At 37.7% G+C, this 24,000-nt stretch overlaps 1 protein-coding gene and 2 long non-coding RNA genes across 3 annotated transcripts in view; 1 reads left to right on the top strand and 2 right to left on the bottom strand.

Moving 5' to 3' along the window:
• LOC138018965 (uncharacterized) overlaps positions 1-8,597 on the bottom strand; it is a 10,404-nt gene extending 1,807 nt beyond the window's left edge. Inside the window, exons 1-3 of the long non-coding RNA XR_011126086.1 lie at positions 8,447-8,597; positions 2,082-2,270; positions 1-301 (exon numbers count right to left, since the gene is read on the bottom strand). The exon at positions 1-301 is cut by the window's left edge and continues 1,807 nt beyond it. This is a non-coding gene — a long non-coding RNA (uncharacterized lncRNA). The remainder of the gene's footprint in view (positions 302-2,081; positions 2,271-8,446) is intronic.
• A 2,450-nt stretch (positions 8,598-11,047) lies between these two features.
• On the top strand, positions 11,048-14,420 carry LOC138018743 (uncharacterized). The gene has a single exon (XM_068865434.1). The coding sequence runs from the start codon at positions 11,299-11,301 to the stop codon at positions 13,021-13,023; it is 1,725 nt and encodes a 574-aa protein (XP_068721535.1). The 5' UTR covers positions 11,048-11,298; the 3' UTR covers positions 13,024-14,420.
• A 3,166-nt stretch (positions 14,421-17,586) lies between these two features.
• Positions 17,587-21,211, bottom strand: LOC138018982 (uncharacterized). The gene is made up of 3 exons (XR_011126091.1): positions 20,755-21,211; positions 19,933-20,029; positions 17,587-19,043 (listed from the first exon to the last, which is right to left on the bottom strand). It is a non-coding gene; the product is annotated as an uncharacterized lncRNA (long non-coding RNA).
• Positions 21,212-24,000: the final 2,789 nt, after the last annotated feature.

Raw genomic sequence — 24,000 nt, forward strand, 5'->3', positions numbered from 1 at the left:
TCGGGATGCAATTGGATTAATAACTTTATTCTCTTTGTTTATCTCTTTAAAGATGTTTTGTTGTAAAGTTGTAAAAGTACAGAACGCCATTGTATGCCCTTAAAAGATTTGCAGACGTTTGGGTTACTCGTCCAAAGGCCTAGACTATCTTCAATGTATTATATATTCTAGTTGCCAAAGGTACAAGAAAATGTTTATGGTTGTATCTCCTTTTTATATTTTCCGTGATTGTCATTTCCGCCTTTTTCGGCTGTACCATCCGTTTTCTTTCGTTTTTGCCATCAGTTGTGCTACCTTTTACCTAAAAAGATCATGTAGGAATTCAAATTAGTGACCCAATATTTTTTGCAGGACCTATATTGAACTAGTCCCTGGGTTCCAGGCCCATTTTCAGGGCGGGGTAAGAGGGAGTCCCGGAACAGGACTAATATTGAACCTGAACCTTTTTGTTCAATGATTAATTCTTTATCTCTGTTTCTTGAGGAAATTGTAGTCGATTAATGACATTTTAATTCGATTTTGCCGTTCAGTAATACCAACAATGTAATCCTCATAAGATATTCCGCGTGGATCCGACAAATCCTGGATTATCATAAGCCACAAGACGATATTAATCACACTTAGTTTAGGTTTATTATAAAAAGGAGTTATTCCTTTGTTGCACTGTTTCGTTTATGAGGCCCTCCCAGGGAAGGGGGAGGGGGGGGGGGGGGGGAGGTCCTTGTTCCCTTTTCCCTAAAAAAAAAATTGCTTGTGTTCCCGTGTTCCTGAAATTACTTCCAAACTTGTTCTCACCTTTTTGATCCCTAAATAACAATTATTCCATGAGCCCGAGTTGGATATGAAGTGATAAAATAAACAACGAGCGCGTAGCGCGAGTTGGTTATAATCACTTCATATCCAACAAGGGCGAATGGAATAATTGTTTTAGTAAATTCTCAAACCGGGTTTTGCCGCCGATTTTTATTTCCACAATTTTACAAAGCGTCCGGAAAGAGCATCTTGGCGCACTATTTTCCATATGACGTAAAACTTCGACTATTGGCTCATAGTCGGAGTTTTTTAGCCAATCAAAAAGCTAGAAATGCAATAGTCGGAGCTGAAAATTTACTAAATGGTTATATTTCCTTATTCCCTAAGATATTTTGTCTTTGTTCCTCTGTTTTCCATTTCAAATCAAATTAGTCAGGTGGTCTTGTACCCCCAAACCCCTGGGAAGACCTCGTTTATGTTCGTTGTTGGTGCTATCCTGTAGAGCAAACCCACTCACTATATTTTCTTTATTCGCTTTTAATGTCACATATATCCTACGCAACTGAGATATGAAGTACAAGATTAGTCATTAAAGAAGAGCTTTAAGCCTTACACATGCAGAGATCAAGAAATACTCGCCTTGTCGCAACTTTCTTTATATACTGCAGTAATAAACCAAAAAATATATTCATAGATATTGTCGGCATTGTAGCGTCAAGCTACACATGCGGACCGCCTTTTTGAAAGAATCGCGACCTTCTGTTCATTTTTTAAAGCCTTCTAGTCGTACTTCACATAAAATCGGAAATAATGCGGCTCAGCAGATCTTTTTATTAAATATTCATTTAACGTCATCGAGTTGGCGATGAAGTTAAATCGATGCTACGAAAATTCATATGTTTGGAACCAAAAAAGTGATAAATCTCTTGATACTTTTTTTTCAATAGCAATAGATCCCCTTTTTCGTTTCTTTGTGCAATTCAATATAATCATACACTTATCCTCAAAAACAGTTTCCGTTGAAATCTATAGTTAAGTCATTATTTAATAATTCGTAATTAATTTCAACTATATTGTCATTTCGTGGTGTGAAAGTCACAATATAGTTAACTACTGTACTACAGAGGAGAGTGTGTGTAATTCAGATAAGGAGAGCTACCGTCTCCATGTCTCTTCGGTAATGACCGCCTGGTCATGTCAAATTAACGATGAAAATTTTAAAGTAATGAGAGTTATGAGGATCCATTGTCTTGTTCTTTGTCCCCTTTAAGGAATAGGGGTGGCAAAAAAAAAAAAAAAGAAAGAAAGAAAAAAAGTGACAACAATACAGTTGGTGAATACTCCTGTCTGAAACTGCGCATGTCATGAGCAGCTTTGCCAATCCTCGTGCCATGACTTCTTACTCTTAAAAAGGAGGGACAGTTTCTGATGGGAATAGTCATGAACCGTTCCTTGAGCAGGTTGATATTGTGGTAGTGATTTTAGTGCTGTGGTTTTCCTGACCTTGAGAGTTGTTTCTATCAACAAATTTAACATATTGTTACCAAGGAACTAAGCATCAAGAAAAGAACAACAATTGTACTTCAATTCGCAAAAAAATAATAATAAATAACCATTCTAAATGTCATTTCGAAGCGGCGCCCGCTTTGTCTTCAAACCAATTTGCTGCAGAAACTCGATAATAAACGTTTTTGGGTGTAACCTTGCTCTCTTTAAATAAAAGAATTGTTTCGTGATAATGGAACTTAGTCAAGAGGAAAACGAGAAGTGATCGTTTGTAGATATTGTACCTTAATGGAGTAATACATGCAGGTTATTCGCGTAGTGCTTGTTCTGTGCGACTTTGCACGAGGTAAAGAATTCAAATTTACGGCCCACCGAGATAAAAAAATGCAGAATTGGGTTAAGAAAGAACAAAAAAGCAAGGACTAAAAATGATCAAATCAGTAAATTTCGTGATAATCAGGAATAACAAATTGTGAAATCATTCCTTTTTTTTTGTCCTTCTTAAAATCTAATTCTCTTTACTTGCTAAATAGAGAGCTATAATTTTAACTCAATTTCTTAAAGTAGGAAATTAACCATCAGTAAGATTGGAATTTGCAGTTTTGCAAAACAATAGCTCTCTCAATAGCACTTGTGTGTCGGAGGGTCGTAAAAGGAAGAAATTCTGAGTTCTCACGCATTCGGGGAAGTTAACCAATATTAAATCTTTTGACTCGAACTGATTTTATTATTGCACCTTTAAAAAAAATAACGCTCATTACGACTAAAAAAATGCAAGAAAAATAGAAATCAGCAATATGCTCGAGACAATGTGCTTTTTCTATTTAGATGTTGCGCGGATACAAATGGTAGAGGATATAAAACCAATTGTTTGGATTTCATTCCCTACATGGGATTCTTTTTTTAGGTTAAAAGATTAGGGACGCGTATACAGTGTAGCAAAGTTCTCACTGCCACATGCAGTTGTATACCTTTCTTACTTTAACCGTCTTAAATACCCAATTGTTCTTTAGACCGATTTCACAATGGACAATTTTGTGGTTGGACTTCGGGTGGTGAATCATCAGAATGGAACTTTGGCTTTTAATTACTTTTTGAGTTATTTCCTCTGGTTCCACGTGAATGTTCCCATGCCAAGTTAAAGTTCAGTTTCATTTTTAGTAAAAAATGTAAGCCATGCGTGAGAGTAAGTCATTTTGTTCTCGAGCGAAGCAGGATAAGAGTCCCATGCACTAGTCGGTTTGCTCCTGCCTTATTGAAGGCTTTCCCAACGTTGTTTTCAAAATAAAACTCGTTTGAAGGTGTTCTCTTGGTGGTAATTTATGAGGTATAATAATTATCATTCATCGAGACTGAGAACACTGCGAGTTTTGATAGTCTTAAATTTGAAGTTAACAACATTTTAAAGGTAGAACTTGTTTCAGTGTGCCAGTCAGCCCACTTCAAGATTTTTTTCTCGCGAAATTTTCTTAGGTAAATGTAAAGCTATTCCCTGATTTGGTCTTTAATGAGATAATCTTTCCTCGGCACATACTTTTTGAAAAAAGGCTACACATAACGTCGACGTATTTAGGCATAGTGCCATAGATTTTGTTGACATTGGCGTGCATTGGATGAACAAGAACCTTTATTTTGCACAAGTCTGTGGTAAACTTGCCTAGACAATTCATAAAAGTGAAGACAAAACTGCAAGTTTAGTAACATCTGTCAAGTTCAAAGAAGCAAAACATAATTTGTACTGTGTTCAAATTTGCAAAGATGGAGTATCCGCATAATCAAAGTCTTTCTTGTTGTTCTCATGGTCCGCCCATTTCTTTGTCTTGTTTTCCCTTTACCTACTGAACGTGTTCCTTTAAGATAAAATAATAGTCGTCATTAATTCAATAAATGATTTCGAAATGAAATTTTGTTCATTTACAAAGGATAGCTAAATAAAACCCGGGTTTCAGAGTATCTTCCTTTGCAATCATGAATCAATTCTATTGAATAATTGCGTTTTAAGACGGTTTGATTTACCAGAATACAAAACGTGAAAATATTCAGTGTCCTCTATTCTTGGATGTTGTGTTTGGCACTCATTCAAAAAGGAAAAGTTATTTTGACATGTAGAACTATGTTAAATTGTGGTTTCCTCTTTACTTGAGTTAGAATTGATTGATTTCGAGTAAGTGGTGAGATTCTGTAGACGAGATGCAAGCAACCAAGACGTGACAAACTGATCGTCATCTAAACAAAGAAGATGCGGGGTCCCTACTGAGCGTGTTTGAGAGGAGTGAACTTGAATGGAAACATGCAGGAGTACTTTTGTTTTATTTCACATTGTTCTTGAAATAAGAATTCAGTTCACGTCTCAAGCTAGCCAGCCTTCCTGTTTTTCAATTTTTTTTGTTTCAAACTGGGTCATGCAGTGTTCATTCCACCTCATCCTTTAAAATGCGACGTGAACTCAAATACTTAACTTCGTTATTTTTCTGCGAAAATATTAGAGTTTCTTAATTGAGTGATGAAACATAATCGCTACATATATTAGCGCTGGATATAGTATTATGAACATTACAGATTTACTGACAAAAAAGACCGTTGAAAAATCGGCTGCACCATTAGGTCAAATTCGAGTGAAAACAAGAGAAGGCCGAAAATTATAACTTAAATATGGTTTTCTCAGTCTTAGTTTTGCAGAGTGCATTTCAAATGAGAAACTTGAAAAATGAAGGAAACGTTCAGGACAGACCTAGTCATATTGATGTTTTTATACCGAACTAAGAAACACACTTACTATATTAAGTGAACTACAAGACTGAGTTAGAATAATGAAATACGTTCATTCTTTACGGAACGAAAATAAATTTTGTTAGCTCGTAGTACAAGGTCCGATCTGTACAAAGGATACTCCGCTTTTCTCACATTTTCCTGCTCGAGTAAAAAGTGGTGATGAATTCTGTGAAAGTAACAGATGGTCTTCACAAGTCGAGCAACAGAGGACACAAATTTCTTTTGTGCTGCCCTAAAAGGAAACGTTTAAGTTTGATAAATGGAATTTATCTTGTCTTAACTTATCGGTAATTTGCTAGCATTTATTCAGTTCAAAGACTAAAAGGTCTAATGGAAGTTAAATGATTTGTTAGCTGTTACAAACAGAAAAGATATGATTGCTTGCGGTAAGGTAAAATGAAAGAAAGAAACAGCTAACATGTGGAACGAATCATTTACTTAGTTAGATGTAAGACTTTTTTATAGTTTCTAGTAAGATGTAAGACTTTTTTATAGTTTTTAAAAAGAAAGCCCGTCGTCTGTCTTGAAGTTCCACTACCCGGCAAGGCGATCTAGCTTGACAATTCATTAAAAGGTTACATTAAAACGATGTTCTGCGTTGGAGAGAGAGTTAAGTCTCCAGACGACTAACGGGGTGTGCGCAAGAACTGAACGAAATAGACAGCCAAGGCGGATATGAGCGCATAAATCTAGGGCGTTCGTCTTTTTATCGTATTAAATGATGTTTAATATAAGAGTGCAAGATTCAAACCGCGATCTCACCTAAGCTTTACTGCAACAGATAACCAACGTAGAACGCTTACATATCCGTACAGAAATTGATATTATTCCCTAGTGTGATAGGCTAGATTGAGCCAAAAGATAAGTATTTAAAAGAAACAAATATGGATTTGGTTCGTCTATACTTTTCAAACGCTTTCCCTAGCTAAGGTCCTTCTTACAAAAGGGAGATCACTCAGTCAATATGGCATGAGCCAATGCTCCAATCTATGAACCTTTCAGTGACCGAAAGAGATTCTTTCACGCCTTAGGGATTTTGAAACTTTCGATTCATCCAGTTTTAAAGGCTCAAAACAATATTATCCGCTTGCAAACCGACAAGCGGATGATATTCAGTTAATCCAATTGCCTAGTTGTTATTTACTTCGTTCCTGATAAGAACTTAATGTCTATCAACATGGAATGATAACAAATTACAGTTTTTCTTTGGACGAAGTCCTTTAGTTCGTGAAATATTTTTCTTTAAAATCGTTAATTTAGATTTCCTTTTTGTGGTTATGTCAAGTTCTTATATAAATCAACTTTGCAGATAATATCCTCTTGTCAGGAAACATTGACAAACATCCCCACCAAAGCGAACGATATTCAGTTAATCCAAACTGAATGCCAACTTATTTAGTTCTTCTTTAGTAAGAACATTATTGACATGGAATCGTTTATCAACATAAAGTGGAGTAGCAGTAAAGCTATTTAACAGGCTTTCTTCAAATCGCAGAATGCGTCTGTCTAAATCCGTTTTACTTGATCATGGAGATTTAGAAGTGGTTATATTACGTTCTCAAATAAACCAACGCTGCGCACAGCCTGTAATATGCTATGTTTCAGGAAGCGCTGTATGAGTTTTGAAAGCCACACAATTCAGTTTTAAACAAACAAAACTTACTGATGTTATGAAGGTCTTTCCGCTGTTGTTAGCCACATAAAGAACTTTTTTGAAGCTGCTTTCCGAGCATCAGATAATTCAGATCTTACATATAGTATGTGTAGCCAGTAACAAACTACTAGACTGAATGATAAAACAATCTCAAATATCATTGAGCAGAGAAAACATTTTTCTGAACAAAGTTAAAATTTGATTTTTTTTGGCGAATTTGGAAAACGGGTTTGATCGAGATACTCCGATACTCTAACCGAAACATGAGACAGACAAACGCCAAAAGTTGTGGAATAGTTGTGTCAGAGTATTCGTCGACATCAACCTTTCGGCAAGTTTCTGATTCGCCTTCCACAAACTCATGCAGCAAGGCCGCAGTTTGTGTAGAAACAGAATTTCGTTGTCATAATTGGCATCGGGGTTAAGAGGTTGTCCACTAGATGCAGTCACTGGATGAAGACGGAATAAAACTCTGTTGGTGAACTAAAATCATACATATTTTTTAATGTAAATAGTTCTTTATATGAACTTAAACCGGTACATTTTTAAACCTACTGAGTGGGCCTTATCCTATTATAATGTAGAGAAATCCAGTGAGTAAACGCATACATGGTGTGACAGTCTCTTCCGTATGGCTCGTTCTTTCGAGTTTGTTGAAACAAAAGCCATGGATATGCGACCATGAGTGAATTTGTGCTGAAATATATTGCTGGAAAACCAGAACATCACGAAAGGTTTCTTGAGAACTGAGTTACAAGAGTTTTAATCTCTTCTAAACCCTTATTGCAAATTTAGAATAATTGCTTTTATGTAAAATTCTTTTTTTTCCTTTTTTCTTCTTTTACATTCACTGTTTTGGTCAATAAAATGACTCATTTTCAAATGATCACCGATGACCTCAGTTCCATTAACGATAATTTAATCCGTCTGATTCTGTTCTCCACATGTTTTTTTTTTGCTTTGTGTATTTTTTCTTGCTAAATTAATCACGAAACTGTGAATTTAAAGACGTAAGGAAGCACCTATCTTGAAAGAGCCTCAAAAGCGTCGTCAAGCATTTTCTACAAAGTCGAAAGTCATCATTAAAACACCCATCTTGTTTTGAAAGCCATCGTTAGCCCTTTCAATCGTTAAGCCCTTTAATATGAGTTAATCGGTTAGCTATCATCTTCTCTATTTGTTCGTATATGGGGTCTTAAAAGTGTGATCATAACTGAGTCAGTAGAGCTTGCAGAAAAGATCTTGTGATTTCTGTTGGGATTTTGAAAATCTGTCTTGCTGTTCAACTTTAGTACTCTTTCGGGAAGCGAAACGATTTTCTTTAAGACTCGCATTTCTCTCGAGAGCATTCGTGCAAATCCTACGCTTATTAAGATCAAGAAGTTAGGCGTGTCGAAACAATTAGCACAAAAAGAACACATTCCACGCAACTAATTTCATGACATTTTCGCGTTTCTTATACGCGAAGGTTCAACTGAGCACAACTTGATTTTGGTGCCAATACTCCATGGAAATCTGGTTGGTTGGAAAGAGCTTCATCAATGGTTTGAAACAATGACTGATCAGTTGCCCTTCGCAGCTAAGACTGCTTATGTTCTCTACGAAAAAGAATTTCGACATGACCCGTTAAAACTAAGAGTAAGGATGCACTCCTGCAGCTGTGTTCGCTCTCAACTAACACTGAACGACGTTCTTAACTTAAAGCGACAAGCAGAGTTAGGTTGACTTGTGTAACACGCACAAGTATCAAGTAGCACTTACCTAGCAGTAAATTGCTTCGGTCAGTTTTCGACACTCTTCGCGAAGAATTATTTTGCTATGAGGCAAATTATTTTAAGCTTCATTTACCCGCGTGCGGGGTACTTTAATATGTAATTACAACAATACTCTTCGATATTGAGCCATTTAGATTTTTCAACAACTTATAGATCCTGTAAAATTGCATCGCTTGTTAGTTTGCTTGTGTTGGCTTAAGATCCGATGAGGGTGCAAACTCGCTTACGATACCCAACCAATCTTTTTTGTCTTGGGTGACGAATCCGATAGTTTTTAACCGGAAAACTGTCATTTTCATTTTACCTCAAATGTTAGGCTAGCCAAAATGTTAGGCTTGCCTGTACACAACAGAGGTTTAGACACATGCTCGATTTATATTTGGTAATAAGTAAATATAACGTACAAAAATTGCCCATAAGCAACCAAGAGGCTCCTCTATTCAATTTTACAACTTGAGTCAAATGTTAAGGAAATTTGACAAGTTCTTCCGAGGCTGAAAATTTTATGGTTAGCGTAAGCTGAATCTATTCAGAGAAGAGCGATGACGATTTTTCTTTCTTTTTCAATTGCGACGTGTAGCCTAAAGCGGGGTCCTGTCGGTAAGGTAAAGTTTCTTGTCTTGTTCAGCGAATTAATAGAAGCTTGCTCGTTGCGATTTAAACCACTGCATTGTTTATCTGCATATCTTTAAGATAACACTCGGGTAATTTCAAACGTTTCCTGAATTATAAATTTTTGGTAACCTTTTGTCTCAGTTTTGTCTCAATTATTATAATTCTCTTCAAGAACAGCCCCTATACTTTTTGGGCTAAAAATATAATTCTGCTGAACTTACGGGCTGTTTCAGTTTTGTTTCTGTGAAACAGGTTCAGAGTTGTTTGAGCCTGTTAGAACGTAACTTCTAAAAAAATCTCGGAATGATCTGTTAAACTAAAATCTTCTCTTCACTTGTCGTTCTCTAGACAATTCGTTTGCGTCAAGACTTCATTGTTATCGATGCTAAACGTAGACTCCGACAAAAGAGCTGTCGGAACTTAGGTTTCATAAGCTTTTTGGATTTCTTAGCGTCATGGAATTTTCAGTACAAGAATGTATGCGGTAATGAGTTGGCTTGTAGTGCGTGATCGGTGGACTCGGAACCCCTAACACTTACGAGGGTCAATGATTTCGACCTCATTTGAATGACTGAGCAAATGGGAACGTCTCTTAATATATGATGTCATCATTAACCTCAAACTAACCAAGCAATGAATTCTTGGTTATTTTAGTCACTTCTTGAGCTCTATATAGCTCAGTCCACCAGCGTAAAGCTAATATATCCCTGTATCGGAACCACGATTCGCCCTGGTTACCCAAAATAATTCAACAGCGAATTACAAAGCTCTTAGTTATAACTACCTTAAGTCGGGTTGTCCATTTAGGTTAAGTCGATTCACAAGTCATCCGTGTAAGTGGATTTGTTGACAGCTCTCGCACGCCAGAATCCTTTGTAAAACCACCCTTATGGGCGATTTGAGGTTTCCTTTTTGTTATCCGGCTGGTTAAAGCATTTCTTAGTTTAACCCCACTTTTCTTGTGTGGTGACTGTAATAATGTTAAACGAACTTGCATCTTGTGTATCTTATGCTATGCATCCCTTTGTGAAAAGGATTTATAGGCATTCTCCGCCTTCGACTTTTTTTCCTGACAATGGCTAATTTGTTATATATACAAAATCCTGTGGATGCTTTTATGAAAAACTGCTGATTGAATTATTTAAAATCTCTTTTTGTTCTTTCCGAGACAAGCCAAGGAACACAATCAGCAGATCGAAGTGAAAACAACTTTTCTTTCCTTTCGACTGTGATCTCACAGAGTTCAACTGCTCCGTACGAGTGATTATTTGTAGCCCGAAGCACAACGCATTGCTAATGAGTCACGTTTACAGGAAAGAGGAAAATTAGAAATTATTTTTTCTCATTTTCGTGCAGTTATAAAAGTAAAACTAAGAGTATTGTTTGGTTTCGTCGATAATGTCGTCTCGGGAGAGCCTTTTCGACACCTTGGTTGTCAACCTGTCGTCATTAATCATCGGGCAAACACTAATAAGAGTGTTATGTAAATAAGGCTTGCATCTTCTGCAGCACTTTTTATTTGATGAGGCGCGATTTTCCATTACGAAATTTGACCACTAAGAAGCACGCAAACAAATCTCATTTCCATTTGTTACAATGAAAGCGTGTTGACGAGTGATAAATTTCGGAAGCCACGCAAACGTTATCTTTCTTTTAATTTCGTGACACCTGTTGTCAATGTTTGCTAAACTCGGTCACGATGGAAACTGCACATTTTATGGCTTTCACTTGATTGGCCCTGGACAAGGCGCGGCCAACGCGGTGCTCAAATTGTGACAAGAATGCAAACCTCTTGACTTTGGAGCCACACAATGCGCGTTTTCATTCTTGCGTTCCACAAATGGGCAAGACAAGTTTTAAGGGTTGTCTCTCAAGGGCCAAACTGTCAACGGCAAAACAACGCTCCTCCCATTTTCGGCATAGAATAATGTTTGGCTTTTTATAGTCCGCTTGAATGAGTTCACAATATAATTAGGTTTAGCCAAAGGAGTCAGCACATTACAGATTAAAAGTGACTTCTCCCAAGAGGATGGTCATTAACTATTAATTGAGCTTGCAAATGTACGTAACGCACAGGAAATACATAAATTCAGAAGGACAATAGGCTCCTAAAAGACTGTCGACATCCTTACGTAGGGGTATAAATAAGCGTTGCGGAACCAAAATCTGTCATTCAGTTGCTCTGAGTATGCGAGACTAAAACACCTCGCTTTAGCCGTTGCGATGAATAGTATGGAGGGAGGCATGAGTTCTTTTGGACTACCGACGCCGTTCGACATCGGACAAGATTTTACTTCTCCTTCTCATCTACGCCACAACACAGAAAATTTAAATTCCCGCTTTCTCGGCGCTCGCTTCCCGAACCCGATTTCGAACATATTTGGTCGGACAGGAGAGTTTGGAAAGAGCCCAAGCGAAGATGGTCCCCGTCATTTGAATATAAGCAATGGAATCGAAGGTATTACTGAGATGGAAGAGAGCGAAATGCCGATTTCTGTGGCGGCGATGAATGAACATTATCTTTCTTCAGGAATAACAACGACGCTTGGTTGCACACAGCAACAACACAGTGGGCTACACGCCACCGTGCCTCCATTACAACCACCCAATTTCTTCTCTGACAGCGTAACGTCCGAAGCTGACACCTATCCAAGAGACATGCCGTTCCCGACACCCATAGATTTCAGTATAAAGAACGAGCCGGAGCCTCGATTCCACCTTAATCCTTCGTCTGCTATTTCAAGCATATCAAGCGCTCTGCAACCGAGTAAACCGAACTTTAATTTACGGTCAATTTACGGGCCCAATTTGAATCCCCCATTCTCCGATCCTGCCGCCGCGCAGTCTATGTACACATACATTCACCAAACATCAAGCGACGAACCCAAAGCGCCCCAGTTTTACCGGCCTTTTCCTGGCTTCCCACCGTTTGATCCACCGGAATCCATTCCAGAAAACCACAGCTTTTCTAAGTCAGACGACAGCAGAATTTTTCCCCCAGTTCCAACCAGCCACAGATCTCCAATCATCGAGAGACAAAAAACGCAAGTTTCGAACCGCGTCGATTCACACGATGTTGAGGATGTTGAAGACGCCAACCGATGTAAAAACACCGTTGAAGGTACGAAGACGTCAGTGAGAAGACTAAAGAAATGGTACAAAGACAAATATGGCAAGTCGATTGACATGAACACAGTCACTCGTCAAATGGCCATAGAAATGCTCAAAGATTTCTTTCTCGAGATTCGCGACACGCGTCCGGGCAAAGAAGGCAACGAATATGAACCTGTCACGCTCACAACTTACAGAAATGGACTGAGGCGCTACTTTCTAGAGAGAAAGTGTCCTCCTGCGGTTGAGAACTTCGACTTGGCTGATCGTGAATTTGATGTTGTGAACTTTGGCCTGGTTTCAAAGAGAAATGAGCTCAAGCGCAAAGGGAAAGGCAATCACCCGAATGTAGTAGAAAGCATCACTGAAGAGCAATTGGAAAGGATGTGGGCTTCTGGTGCGATTGGTGTTCATGCTCCTAGGCCTTTACTAAGGCTACAATGGTGGATTAATACCGTCTCACACGGCATCCGAGGAAGAATGGCTCACCATGATTTGAGCATCGATGACTTTCGCATCTCGCGGGGGCCTGATGGAAAGATCATAATCGATCACATGAAAGCCGGCAACAAGCGACCCAGAGCGGACGACGAGAAGGATAACCCAAGAAGTAAGAAGAAGTGCAAGGCTCGGGTAGCAGCCACCGATGGAAGCGAGCGTGATCCAGTGCGTGCATTTGAGCAGTATCTCCGGCACCGTCCACCTGGTATCTCGTCGTTTTATCTGACCCCTAAACACAAGCCTAAGGGAGATATCTGGTTCAACAAAGTACCAATGGGGAAGAACTCCATCGGCAGAATCATGAGGGAGATCAAGGCCATCGCTGGAATCGGATAATGTCCTAGCGGGATATGACTGGCTTAAAAACAGTGTAAATGGATACTTTTAACTGTCCTGCTCTGTGGGACGGCGCAACGAACTTTTCTCCTCTTTAGTTGAACGAAAAGACATTAGTAAAGGTCAAGAAAGAGAAAAAAGGACGCCCGCAGAGATCGATATGGTCTAAAACCATCTTTGTGCGATGGAACACTGAGAAATGAACCATTAGTAAGTAAACAAAACAATAATTGGTTTCTCGTCTTTGAAGGACAATCAGTAAATTTTTATATTACGAAAAGATTTCAAAAATTTTATGCTATTAAATATTAGATTTTACTCAATGCTATATATGTAAGAACCATTTTAGTATATAAAAATAAAGAAGGCTTATTCAGTAATATTTGCGAGGTCTAACAACGCCTCAAACCAACGCGTCGTAAGATTTCAAATTGGTAACAAGTCTTAAAAATCCTTCAGTTAAGTACAGTATTTAATATATTCAAACTGGAATCCTCGCTAGGGAACGCTCGCTTTGCTTTATTTTTAATTCCATTTCATTCATTATTTTAAGAAAAAAAAGCCTCTCACGCGAGAAGTTGTGAGTGGTCATTTTTCCTATTTGAGAATAGCACAACCATGGGACATGGGTTTGGCACTGAAAAGCCGTGAAAACTAAGGTTTGAAGGATGTAAAACTTAGCTTTATATCTAACATACCACCTATCTTTGCTGAGCACAAAAGACCTCGTTATAAGCCTAAGAAACTTTTAATTGTAATGAACACATCTTTGTCCCGAGGGCGTTTGTGCTATTCTTATTAAGATTTCAATGAGAGTTTTGTGAATTCAATTTCGTTTTCACGAAGAAGCACAATTGCATTTTAGCGAGCAGTCGTTAAAGCAGTGACGAATAGAGTGAGCGTTTTTTTGTTCACTATCTTTTGTAAAATACACCATTAATAGCACTCAAAGGAAAGAACTCAGTTTCACGCCGGTGCAAAGACAGTCGTCAAGTTTTAGAACGATCTTTCATCGAACATCAGGTATTTAAAAGGAGTTGAAAATAAGGAAATGAATAAGCCTGTAACAATATATTGTAAGAAATATATTTTTATCAAATTAAGTAAGGAGTGTTCAGAATGTATTTCTTTTTCGTTTAACTCTCGCCTGGTTGAAAACAAGAAATAATCTTTTTTAGCAGCAGCATTAATTTTAGAAAGAATAAGATTTCATTGTAAATAAATTTATAGTTGGTGTAATTATGTTGTCTCAATTTTGTAAAACGTGGCCGCTAGAGTAGTACATCTCAAGCTCTAATAAGGAAATATTTCGAACGGAAAAGGAGGGACAAATTATAGAGCTTATATGTATTTAGATAACTGTCGACCATTGTTTAATAAAGAGATTGGACGAACTAGCTTTGTTGTTCTTATGCGAGATTATATCGTATCCTCCCCCACATCACCTTATTGTTTAGCAAAGTACCGAATTTCAAAAAGGCTCCAATCGAGATCATAGTTTGTTTAAAAAAGACGTGCCTGTCTTTAGCTTATTCACTTTTATCGCAGTCTCTTTACGTCTCAGTGACGAGGAACTGCTGACTGAGTCAAGACGCAAAAGGACGCTAGAGAAACTTCTTGAAAGCACTTTATTTCGATTCATGCAAGGTGGTCTCATTAGTACAAATTAAACAGAGTTGCAAGTTAAGATTAGCAGTTCATACTCTTAAAATTTTGGTTTCACATTCCCATTGTAAACATCTCGTGAGAGCATGTGGGAGTTTAACAATGCTTTAATTTTTTTCAAGAATTATTGATAAACTAATGGTTATTTTCAGTCAAAGTTTTCATGCAAATTTGCATTTTCTTTTTTTCCTTAAGACAATAAAATTTTTTTTAAACATAAATCTGGAAAGGAAGGGTAAATTCAACAAAGAAATGCGATATACTCCTAAAATCACTGGAGGTCGAGTGTTCTATGAAAAAGAGGACAATTTCTAAGACGTTTCGTGAGTTGCTATACTGTTGTTTTGACCATTATGCCAACCGCACCAACGTGTTTCGTGACTGCTAAATTGGCCTTCCGTCAAACAGAGTTATTTTGACGCATGTCAAACTCGACCTGTTGCGATGGCAAAAGGAGGTGTGCACACAAAGAGACACCGAAATAGTCCACTCCACTTAGACATGGAAACTGGTTCCAATATCAACTTGATTCCCGTGGAAAAAATCTCACTTTTTCTTCTAGAAGCGCTGCAAAACTATCCGTGTAAGTAATTTGCGGTTACCTTGTTTAGGAAGTGGCGAGTAAGGGGTAAATTGCTTCAAGAGGGTGATTATCACTTAGATTACGATAATAATGGGGAACTGGCAAAGCAATATAAGGGTGACACGACTGCCTTGGCGGGTCCTGTTTGCCGGGGCGAAGCTTAATTGCTTCCTTAGAGCTTTAGTTTTGTTACGTGACTGACATGAATTGTTTTAATCTTATTTTGACTTTCGCCTTTATCGAAACCCACACCCATATTGGCAGCGCTCAAGCTTTTGCATTGGAAAAAAAGGAATTCACTTATGGGTAACAACAAACAAATGAAGAAGCGCAATCTTAAAAGGAATTTTTTTTTTCGGCGAGTTGTGTGTGTGTGTGAGAAAGATGGTATTGGAGAATAAAATTTGCCTTTTTCTTGTGCACCAGCCTCCTGTTGCAACGATTCAAGTAGTCTGCGGAAGATGATTATCGACATGTGGGAAAAAGACTTGAATAGAGGACTTTTCTAGTAGAAAATCAGGTCCGCAAATCGTGTCAAACATGCCGAAAAGCCGCGATTTCCACGCCCTTTTTACAAAACATTCGTGATGTACGCGAAGTAAGGGCGAGACACTACCACTCGTAATGGGTCGTTAAACGCGAAGAGATAAGTTGCGGCGACACGTCTACGCAATAAAATTCTCACAGCGTCTAATCAACGTGCCCTCTAAAGGGCAAGATGTCTGTGTCCTCAACCAAAATGCAATACACACGCAATGCATTTTGTTTCGAGAAGCAGCATTCACAACACCGAATAATAAGGCGAGATGCATGAATTCATACCACGAGGGATTTTGTTTTGTTTTGAAGGAAAAACTGAATTTCTTCAACTAAAAAAAATATATTAAATAATAGTAATATTTACGAGGATGTCCAAGTATGGGAAGTTTATTCGTGAAATATAAAAAAGTGGCTTCGTTGTTTTGGTGAGCGGAAGAGTCTAACCTACTTATGAGTCTGCGTTTCAATCTCTAAGTTTTTTAAGTTTTGGCATCTTAAGTGTTCTTGTAAAAGGAAAACCTTGGCCCTTTTCACCTTGGTTATGAACTATAGTTTTCAATAATGCTATATTATTATGGTTTGCGGTTAATTCGAGAAATAATGAAGGTCATAAATCGATCATAATTTTCGAGATAAGGGACTTTGACAACTTGGACAAAAATTGTTAAAGGTTCAGTCAATAAGAGATTTTCAGTTCACAAGTACATCATTACTTAAATCTGTTTTTGTCGAAGTAGATTTACATAATATTTCTTTTTTAATGTTTTAATGTTTGTTGTAAAAAAGGTGGCATGCTTTATAAAGTATGTATTTCTTAAAATATTTCTTTACTTTTCGGTTGGGCTATAAAATACGAGCGGTTTGTGGTTGTCTTTTTCTCATATTTAAAACTATTTCCGTTTTATCTTATATTATACAAACTCCTCCTCTGAAGCTGGCTTTAATATCTGAGTCTTTGCCTTCATGCTCGCGCAATAAAAAGTTTGAAGTTATTAGTCTCGAAGAATTGCAGTATCTTCCTGTTTGGAAAATGTAGTATGACGGGTGGCTACAAATTTCGATATTCAGTTTTCTTGTCAGCCTGTATGTCCTAGTTCGTTGTTATTTGTGCAGACTGTTCTATATATCATGAATGGCAATTTTTTTTCTTGTAAATTTGCGAATACAGTGTTAAGGTGGAGAAATCTCAGTAAACTGATTGCGGTGCATGTCCACATATCATCTAAAATTATAGTTTATTAACCTGAATATTCCAGGTGCTGGGTTCTATCATGCTATTCACGCCGTTGCGGATATCTTTGGTATACGTTTCTTGAATGTCATGCATCGTTATATCATTTGGATATGTAATTTCTGGGATTGTCTTTGAGGCTTATCCCACTGGTTTTATTTAATTAAGCATTTGTTGCTTGCCTTGCTCGCTTTTGAAAGTGGTGGCTTGCGGTCGACGCAGTTTTCCTGAAACAGTAGTGCTATCTGTGAAATGAGGTTTTGTATCTATCCTTCAGCTTGTGAAGTATTTTTCAGCCCTTTCTTGGGGAAAAAAATCAGCAATCGAAGATGAATACCACCGAAGAGTGCAAGTATTACCCATTTGTGGTCTCGAATTAAGAGATAAGCTGCTAATCGTTTTGGGGTTTTTAATCTCCTCTCCTTGGTTAAATGACGGCTGAAAGGTTACAATATTTTCTTCTAGAGGAATCTCTACAGCAATGAATAAACTATATTGTTACAGCGCGATAACATTTTTGTTCAGTGCTATATATAGATGCGGCGCATGTGCGGACTTCACTTTTCGAGATTTTTGTCTCGGGTTTTTTATTTAGCGGTCACATGAAAAGCCGGCAACGTAAAGAAAGTGAGGCAAGAGACCCTTAACAATGATTAGATCGAGTCTAAGAGACTCCGATCCAAGAAAAGCAAACACAAAAATAAGATAAGAGATTGAGCTAGTTCGCGTAAGATCGACGTAAACTGTGCTATATTTGTCGGCCCTACAAATCTTCTAATTTCGATATTAAACGATTCCTTGAACTCGTTACGTCAATTGATGGGTGAGTAGATTTAAAGAAAGACGAAAGTTTTAAATCAAGTTATTGTCGATGGTTACATTGAAGGAGTTTTGTGATGAGAGGCCATTGCTATGATATTACTGTTGCGACGCTTGTGAGGCAAATGTCAATTTACGATTACGTAATATGCTCTTTCAGTATCCACGCTGAAAACGCCTTTTCTTCATTTCGCAAGCTTGTGTATTTGTGGCCACATTTCCCTGAATTTCTAAATTTCACCGTCCAGTATGCAATTGCGGTTAAGTTATTGTAATTACAATCCAGTAGCTTTAACATGCATAGTTTGGACGTGTATAGACTCATAACAAAGAGACACCCAATGGATGATTGCTTGCAGTACTATTGGAAAACAAAGCTAACTGGCTTGCTTTAATTTGCATAGTTACAGTTAACGCAATTTGTATTGTTACCCTTATCATTAACGCTTCACTGCGAATTCTAAAAGTTCCGTTGAAACTAGTGCATTCATAGCACTAAATCGAACTAAGGGAAGGATCTACTTTGTTTAAGTTTTTTTTTTCCAGCCATTATTGCTGTTTTCATTTATCTCTTCATATCAAGCATCAACTAATTGTCTATCAGGCTATCCCATTGAGCTCTATTTATTAGACAACTTTTAGAATATTCATGACACCCTGGAGAAGCCCCCAGCAAGGCGCCTTCAACTTGCTGCAAACTTTCTTATAAGTTTGAATGTCACGACTCGAGACACCTAAACGTTGATGGTCCAGTTTCCCACGCTATCAACTCAAGAAGTTTTCTTGCTTCAGTTTCCAACTTTTTGTCGATAGAAAAGATTTCGAAATTTACGATTCAGGGCGTGGGAAACCGAATGGATGTTAAGGCCAAGTTTCTTTTATAAAGGAAATAGTTGATCAGTTGATCACAGAGTGGACTTGCAGTGTTGGTTTGAGTCTGGCAGGGTCCTAGCGCTTTCCAAGAAGGTGATAGCAGGATTCTGTTGTCCTCATCGTTTAATTGTCCTTTGTTATCTTCAATAATACAACAAAAGTGGAATGTTTATTGTAAATCGGATTAAGAATATTACAAGCAGAAATTCTCTTTAAAAATATTGCAAACTTCTGGACAAATCTTTTCCACCAAGGGCAAAGGCGTTGAAAGTTACATTTTTTAATGCGTGGTCTCTGTTTGAGTCAAGCCTGCAAAGTGACAATCAATCGCATTTTCAGTTTGTTTTTTTTTTTTTCATTGCGACTTTAACTACAGGTTGAACGTTCTGTCTAGTTTACTAAATACTCTCGTTTTTATGATATAAGCGATGTTTACAAATTATGCATGTATGTGTAAGAATTAGCCCTTGTTACACTCCACGGATCATCCATTGATGAAAACCTCAAAGAATGTTGTTTTGGTGGAAGTAATAGTACTGTAAATCTCGCGTGAAGTACCTCGCTATCGCTGTTACTAACAAAAGAGAATTTAAACTTCCTTTAAGTCCTTATGGTTGAGGTTGACTTTATGTAGCTCAAGTGAAAGAGCTGTTATATTTTTTTTTCCCTTTTGCATGTTCACACACTTCCGGTCTCAAAGTGGCCTCTTTATGATACAGTCTTCTAATAAGTTGGGGCCAGACATTGTTTATGCATTAGCTGCACGCGAACGAAATCAGTGATGGTATACAAATTCATTGAACAACATGTATCTACCAAAGGTAAAATTTCACCATAGTCTCAAGGCATTCCTTTGTTTATAAACAATTACCGTCATGGATGTTTTAGTTTCAGTACCTCTGTGTGCCCATTGCAAATTAGTTCGGGCTGCGTTTAACTGTCTCAAAGAGTGACGCGCTTGACTCAAGTGGTACTTGAGCAGCTGTGCGAATAGGGGCGTGAGATGTGCTAATGAATAATGATATGTGAGTGTTTTCCGAAGATCCATTTCCTGAATGGGCCAATTACATCACTATTATAATGCAGCTTTTAACTAGGCCACCCCGTGGTTTGTACATCACGCAACAAGATCGGGGATACAAGTATCTCTCACATTCCGTGCCGAAATCATAGCCCATTTCTAAAACCGGAGACAAACCTTTTTGCTTTGAAATTTAAGTAACGAGGGCCACTCCTCAACAAAAGCTGGCACCTGACTTCAAACTTTAGAGCTGTCGGTTTTTCCTATTGTCATTCTGTTGACGTAATGGAGAGCAAACGCATTAGGCCAATTTGTGGCTCTTTCTGTCAAAAAAATGAACTAATTATCTGTTTTGAAGGTCTGATGCACGAAAATTGTTACTTTGCATGAGAATGTAATGGGAATTTGCAGTTGAAAGAGCCCAAGGTTGTAATCCTGTTCCATCAAACAGTCAAGGCTCATTGCTTCGCTTTCCTATCTGAATTGTCAGACTTTTGAATTTTATCTTGGTTTCTCTGACAAGGTTGAGCGAATGCACTGTTATGGGGTAAAATGCCTCCAGCATCTTTGAAGTAAAAAGAAAATGGTTGTCGACAACTGTTCTGATAATAGGTCATCAAATAAAGGTGATGACAGCTTGGTCATAGTTTTATTCATGGCAGGCGCCTTATTAAAAAATCATGTGGATTTAAATTAAGCAAGTTCAGTTTGGGAGAATAAATTGCATCGTGCAAGAGGACATGACCTGTTGTTTGTTTTTTTGAGACTTTTCATGATAAACAGGCGAAATCATGAGATGACAGCGCAAAAAAAAATTAAATTAAAAAAAGGTCCATTTCGCTGTGTATGAAAGTTGCGAACAAAGGCGTTTTACAGTAGGGTTGAGATATGGCCTGAATCATTTCCTGTCTAATCTTACGTTTGCTGTCTTTAGAGCTCGGGCAGGAAATTATTTAAAGCTTATGATTGTATGTTTTGTTCAAGGCGAGTCATTATTACCAGATTATTGCCCCTGGCCTGTTTTAACCGCTGATGATGGTAATTGCGATGTTCCCTTGCAATGGAGCATTGAGAGTAAACCCATCTTTGCGTGCAATGACGAACAGTGTTGTGCTGAGTAATTCTGACATGTTGCGCAAACCGCAAACATTGCATTTGCAATGTACAAAATAAAACGCCAACTTTGACCCTAATTGCCTCCTGACGTGCTACACGCTACTTGTGGCAGGTTCCTCCTTTATTCAACGAATCAGCAAACAGCACAACGAAAATGAAAATGTTCTTCATTCATCACAGCGTGTGGTAAGGTTGTCCTACCTTGCATTTCACTTCGGTTGTCGAGGATACCAAAACTGATATGACGGAAGATAATTGTCGTAAATGTCAAGTAGATTCAGCTGCTCTGAGAAGGAAAAAAAGAATACACGTGAATGCATAATTATGAGTGATTATCATTACTATGCAAAGTCTTGCACATTTCCGCCCGAAGCGGCTGTTGAGTAACTGCCGGGTAGAACAGTCTAGATCCCATTCAATTTGCCCCTTCTCTTAAAGCTTTTGCGTTAACTAGAACGACCTTTTTATAGGTCCTTTTTATCATTTCTCAGATTTTAAACAAAAGTAATGATCTTTCGACTCTAGTGAAGGAGGTTGTTCAGTTTATTCTCATAGATGCTAGACCATAGAAAGGTGGCTTAAAAATACTATTAGAACAAGGATGACCGATCGTGTATAACGGAAATGAGAGGGCAGGAAAAGGAGGAAACGAAAAATAATTTACGTGACCGCCCCCAAGAATTCCGGTCTGTTATGTTTTCTGTTTAAAACGACAAATAAAACAAAGGAACTGGGAAAGAACCTTTTAAACCCGAACAAATGGAAGACGTTTTGTAAACTGAATTCCTCTCTCTTTTTGTTTCTTAAGACGAACTAGATTTATTTATTGAAAAAAACATATGTTTTTAAAATGGAACGTTAAGTTATTGATTTATTTTTTTATTTTAATATCTTACACCGGTTTTCATAAAAAAAAAAAAAACCCTTCGCATATCCCGTGGACATGATGAATTGAAAATTCGCCACCACATATTTAACGAAACGTACCCTTTTTCGTCATTTTTACACCAGAAACGTGGAACCATGCAGATGTGCTATCACATAAGGACTGATTAATTTTGAATTCCTACTTGTAAGTGTGTTCTGTTTTGTTACTTGTTCAGTTTTCTTTCGGGAGATTGAAAGTGGAATTTTTTTTATACTGTCATCGTAGGGCCATTTTGTTTTTTTGTATTTTTTTTTAGTGTTAATTAAATTGGGTTGACAATCCTGATTCGCTAAAGTGGATGAGGCTTAGCCGTATTATCTCAATACCCTGACAAATGCGGCACTCCAGTTTGAAAAAATTGAGCCGGCGAATTTTGACATTGTGGTTCAGTTGTGACAGCATATCGCATCAAGGGCTCTGCTCAAGATGAAGCAAAACATATTGTTCCATACTGGTTTGAATAAATTTGAATGTAGCTTGGGAAGCTAAGCTACATTCATTTTATTCAAACCAGAGTGGCACTGATCAAACTATGTTTGATTGTCAACTTGGATGCAATATGAACTGTAACTTTCCTGTTACGTATCGTTCGATTTCGAATAAAATATAGCTCATAAGACTAGAGAAAATTACTGAGGAAGGTACTCTTACATGTACATTGATTCATGCGTTCACATATTAATTACTTAATTTCTTTCCTCTCTTGACAACAAAGCAATAAAAACCGGTCCTTTCTTATCATCAAAGATCAATCAGATTGAAAAGATTACTTTATAGGCAAGCCCAGACCCCTCTTTTCTTGTCCATTCCCTTCGTGTTTTGTAATTGTGTTGTAAAATTAGACCTTTTGCAAGTCGCCCAAGTGATGTAACCTGTTTCAGAAATTAGTAACTGAATCGTTTTGCGCTGTATAATAACCGCCATTTGCTGCCTCTTTTTCGTGGTAAATGACAACAAAATGGATTAAGTAGTGCAGGGTACAGAATATTACCACTTCTGCTCTTCAGATAATTTTTTGATATCTTTGACTAATATTGTTCTTTACTGGGTTGGTAACTGATCCGACAGAAGGACAAAATTTGCAAGGGAAACTGTTTCTGTACCAGTGTCAGGAGCCCATCAAGTCCCATAACTTAAATGTATGCTGTTAACCTGGAAGTTAATTCTCTGTCCAACAGTGTGCATGTTCGAATAATTGTTTTGCTTTTTTTTTTTTGCTTTTAACTTGCCACCAAATAAAGTAAAATGAGGTGTTGGTATAAACTTGAAACCCGGCTAACTTGCATGATGCTGTGCGCGAGTACTCTTCGATAATAGATCGTGTCATCTTTGTTATGGCATAAATTAAAGAATGAATTGGGGGATTCGGCACGCGCGATGGGCGCTTAATCAGCAATTTGGCTGAATTTCGTTTTTCGGAACTATTTGTATGCCATGGGCGCTTAATGTGCCGCGAAATGTTGCAATGGATTAAGGAATAGAATGATAACTCCGCGGTCAATCTTTGATGTTCTACAGACACATCTGTTCTTTTTTTCTTCTTCCTTTTTCTTTTTCGTCGTGTATATATTGAGTCTTTTTTTGTGCTTTCGCATTGGAACAATGTGAACCGCAGATGTAAATCCACGGATTAGTATGGTTACCTCCAGACCTGCGTTTTTGTTGAAATTTACACACTTTTCTCCGGGCCGTGCGTATCACTTTTAACAACACTGCACTGTTTTTTTTTTTATTATAACAACGTTCTTAGTATGTTCTTAAAATGTTGGTTAATACTGATCAGCATGGACATTTTCAGGAAAAAAGCCTCTTATAAAAAAACTGTATTTGTAGCCGAGTACATGTTTTATCTGCGAAGTAAGGTGAATTCAGTGTCATTAGGACGGAACCATCTTGAGTGCTCATTTTACTGCTGCGCTGATGATATGCGCTTGCAAAGTGGAAGGAAGTAATATAGACGCGGGTATCAAAGATTCTTTTTGCGTTGTAAAGACTTAATTGGGGAGTTTTGGACTCTCTAATGGCTCAGTGCATTCATTTAGTTGCAAATTTCAACCAGCGTCCGACTAATTATCTCGTATCGTGACAAAATCATCCTTTCCTTCGAATTCTTTTATTTGAGAGCAAATGATAAGCATGTTGTATTTAATAAGGGGTTTGTGATCAATGCTTCAAGCTTGAAATTAAGGAGGCTAAGACCA

This window comes from Montipora capricornis, chromosome 2, assembly GCF_036669925.1.
Source record: "Montipora capricornis isolate CH-2021 chromosome 2, ASM3666992v2, whole genome shotgun sequence".
Taxonomy (NCBI): Eukaryota; Metazoa; Cnidaria; class Anthozoa; order Scleractinia; family Acroporidae; genus Montipora; species Montipora capricornis.

What these genes read in the sequence shown, in the direction of transcription:
- LOC138018743 (XM_068865434.1), top strand. Translation starts at nt 11,299, where the DNA reads ATGAATAGTATGGAGGGAGGCATGAGTTCTTTTGGACTACCGACGCCG.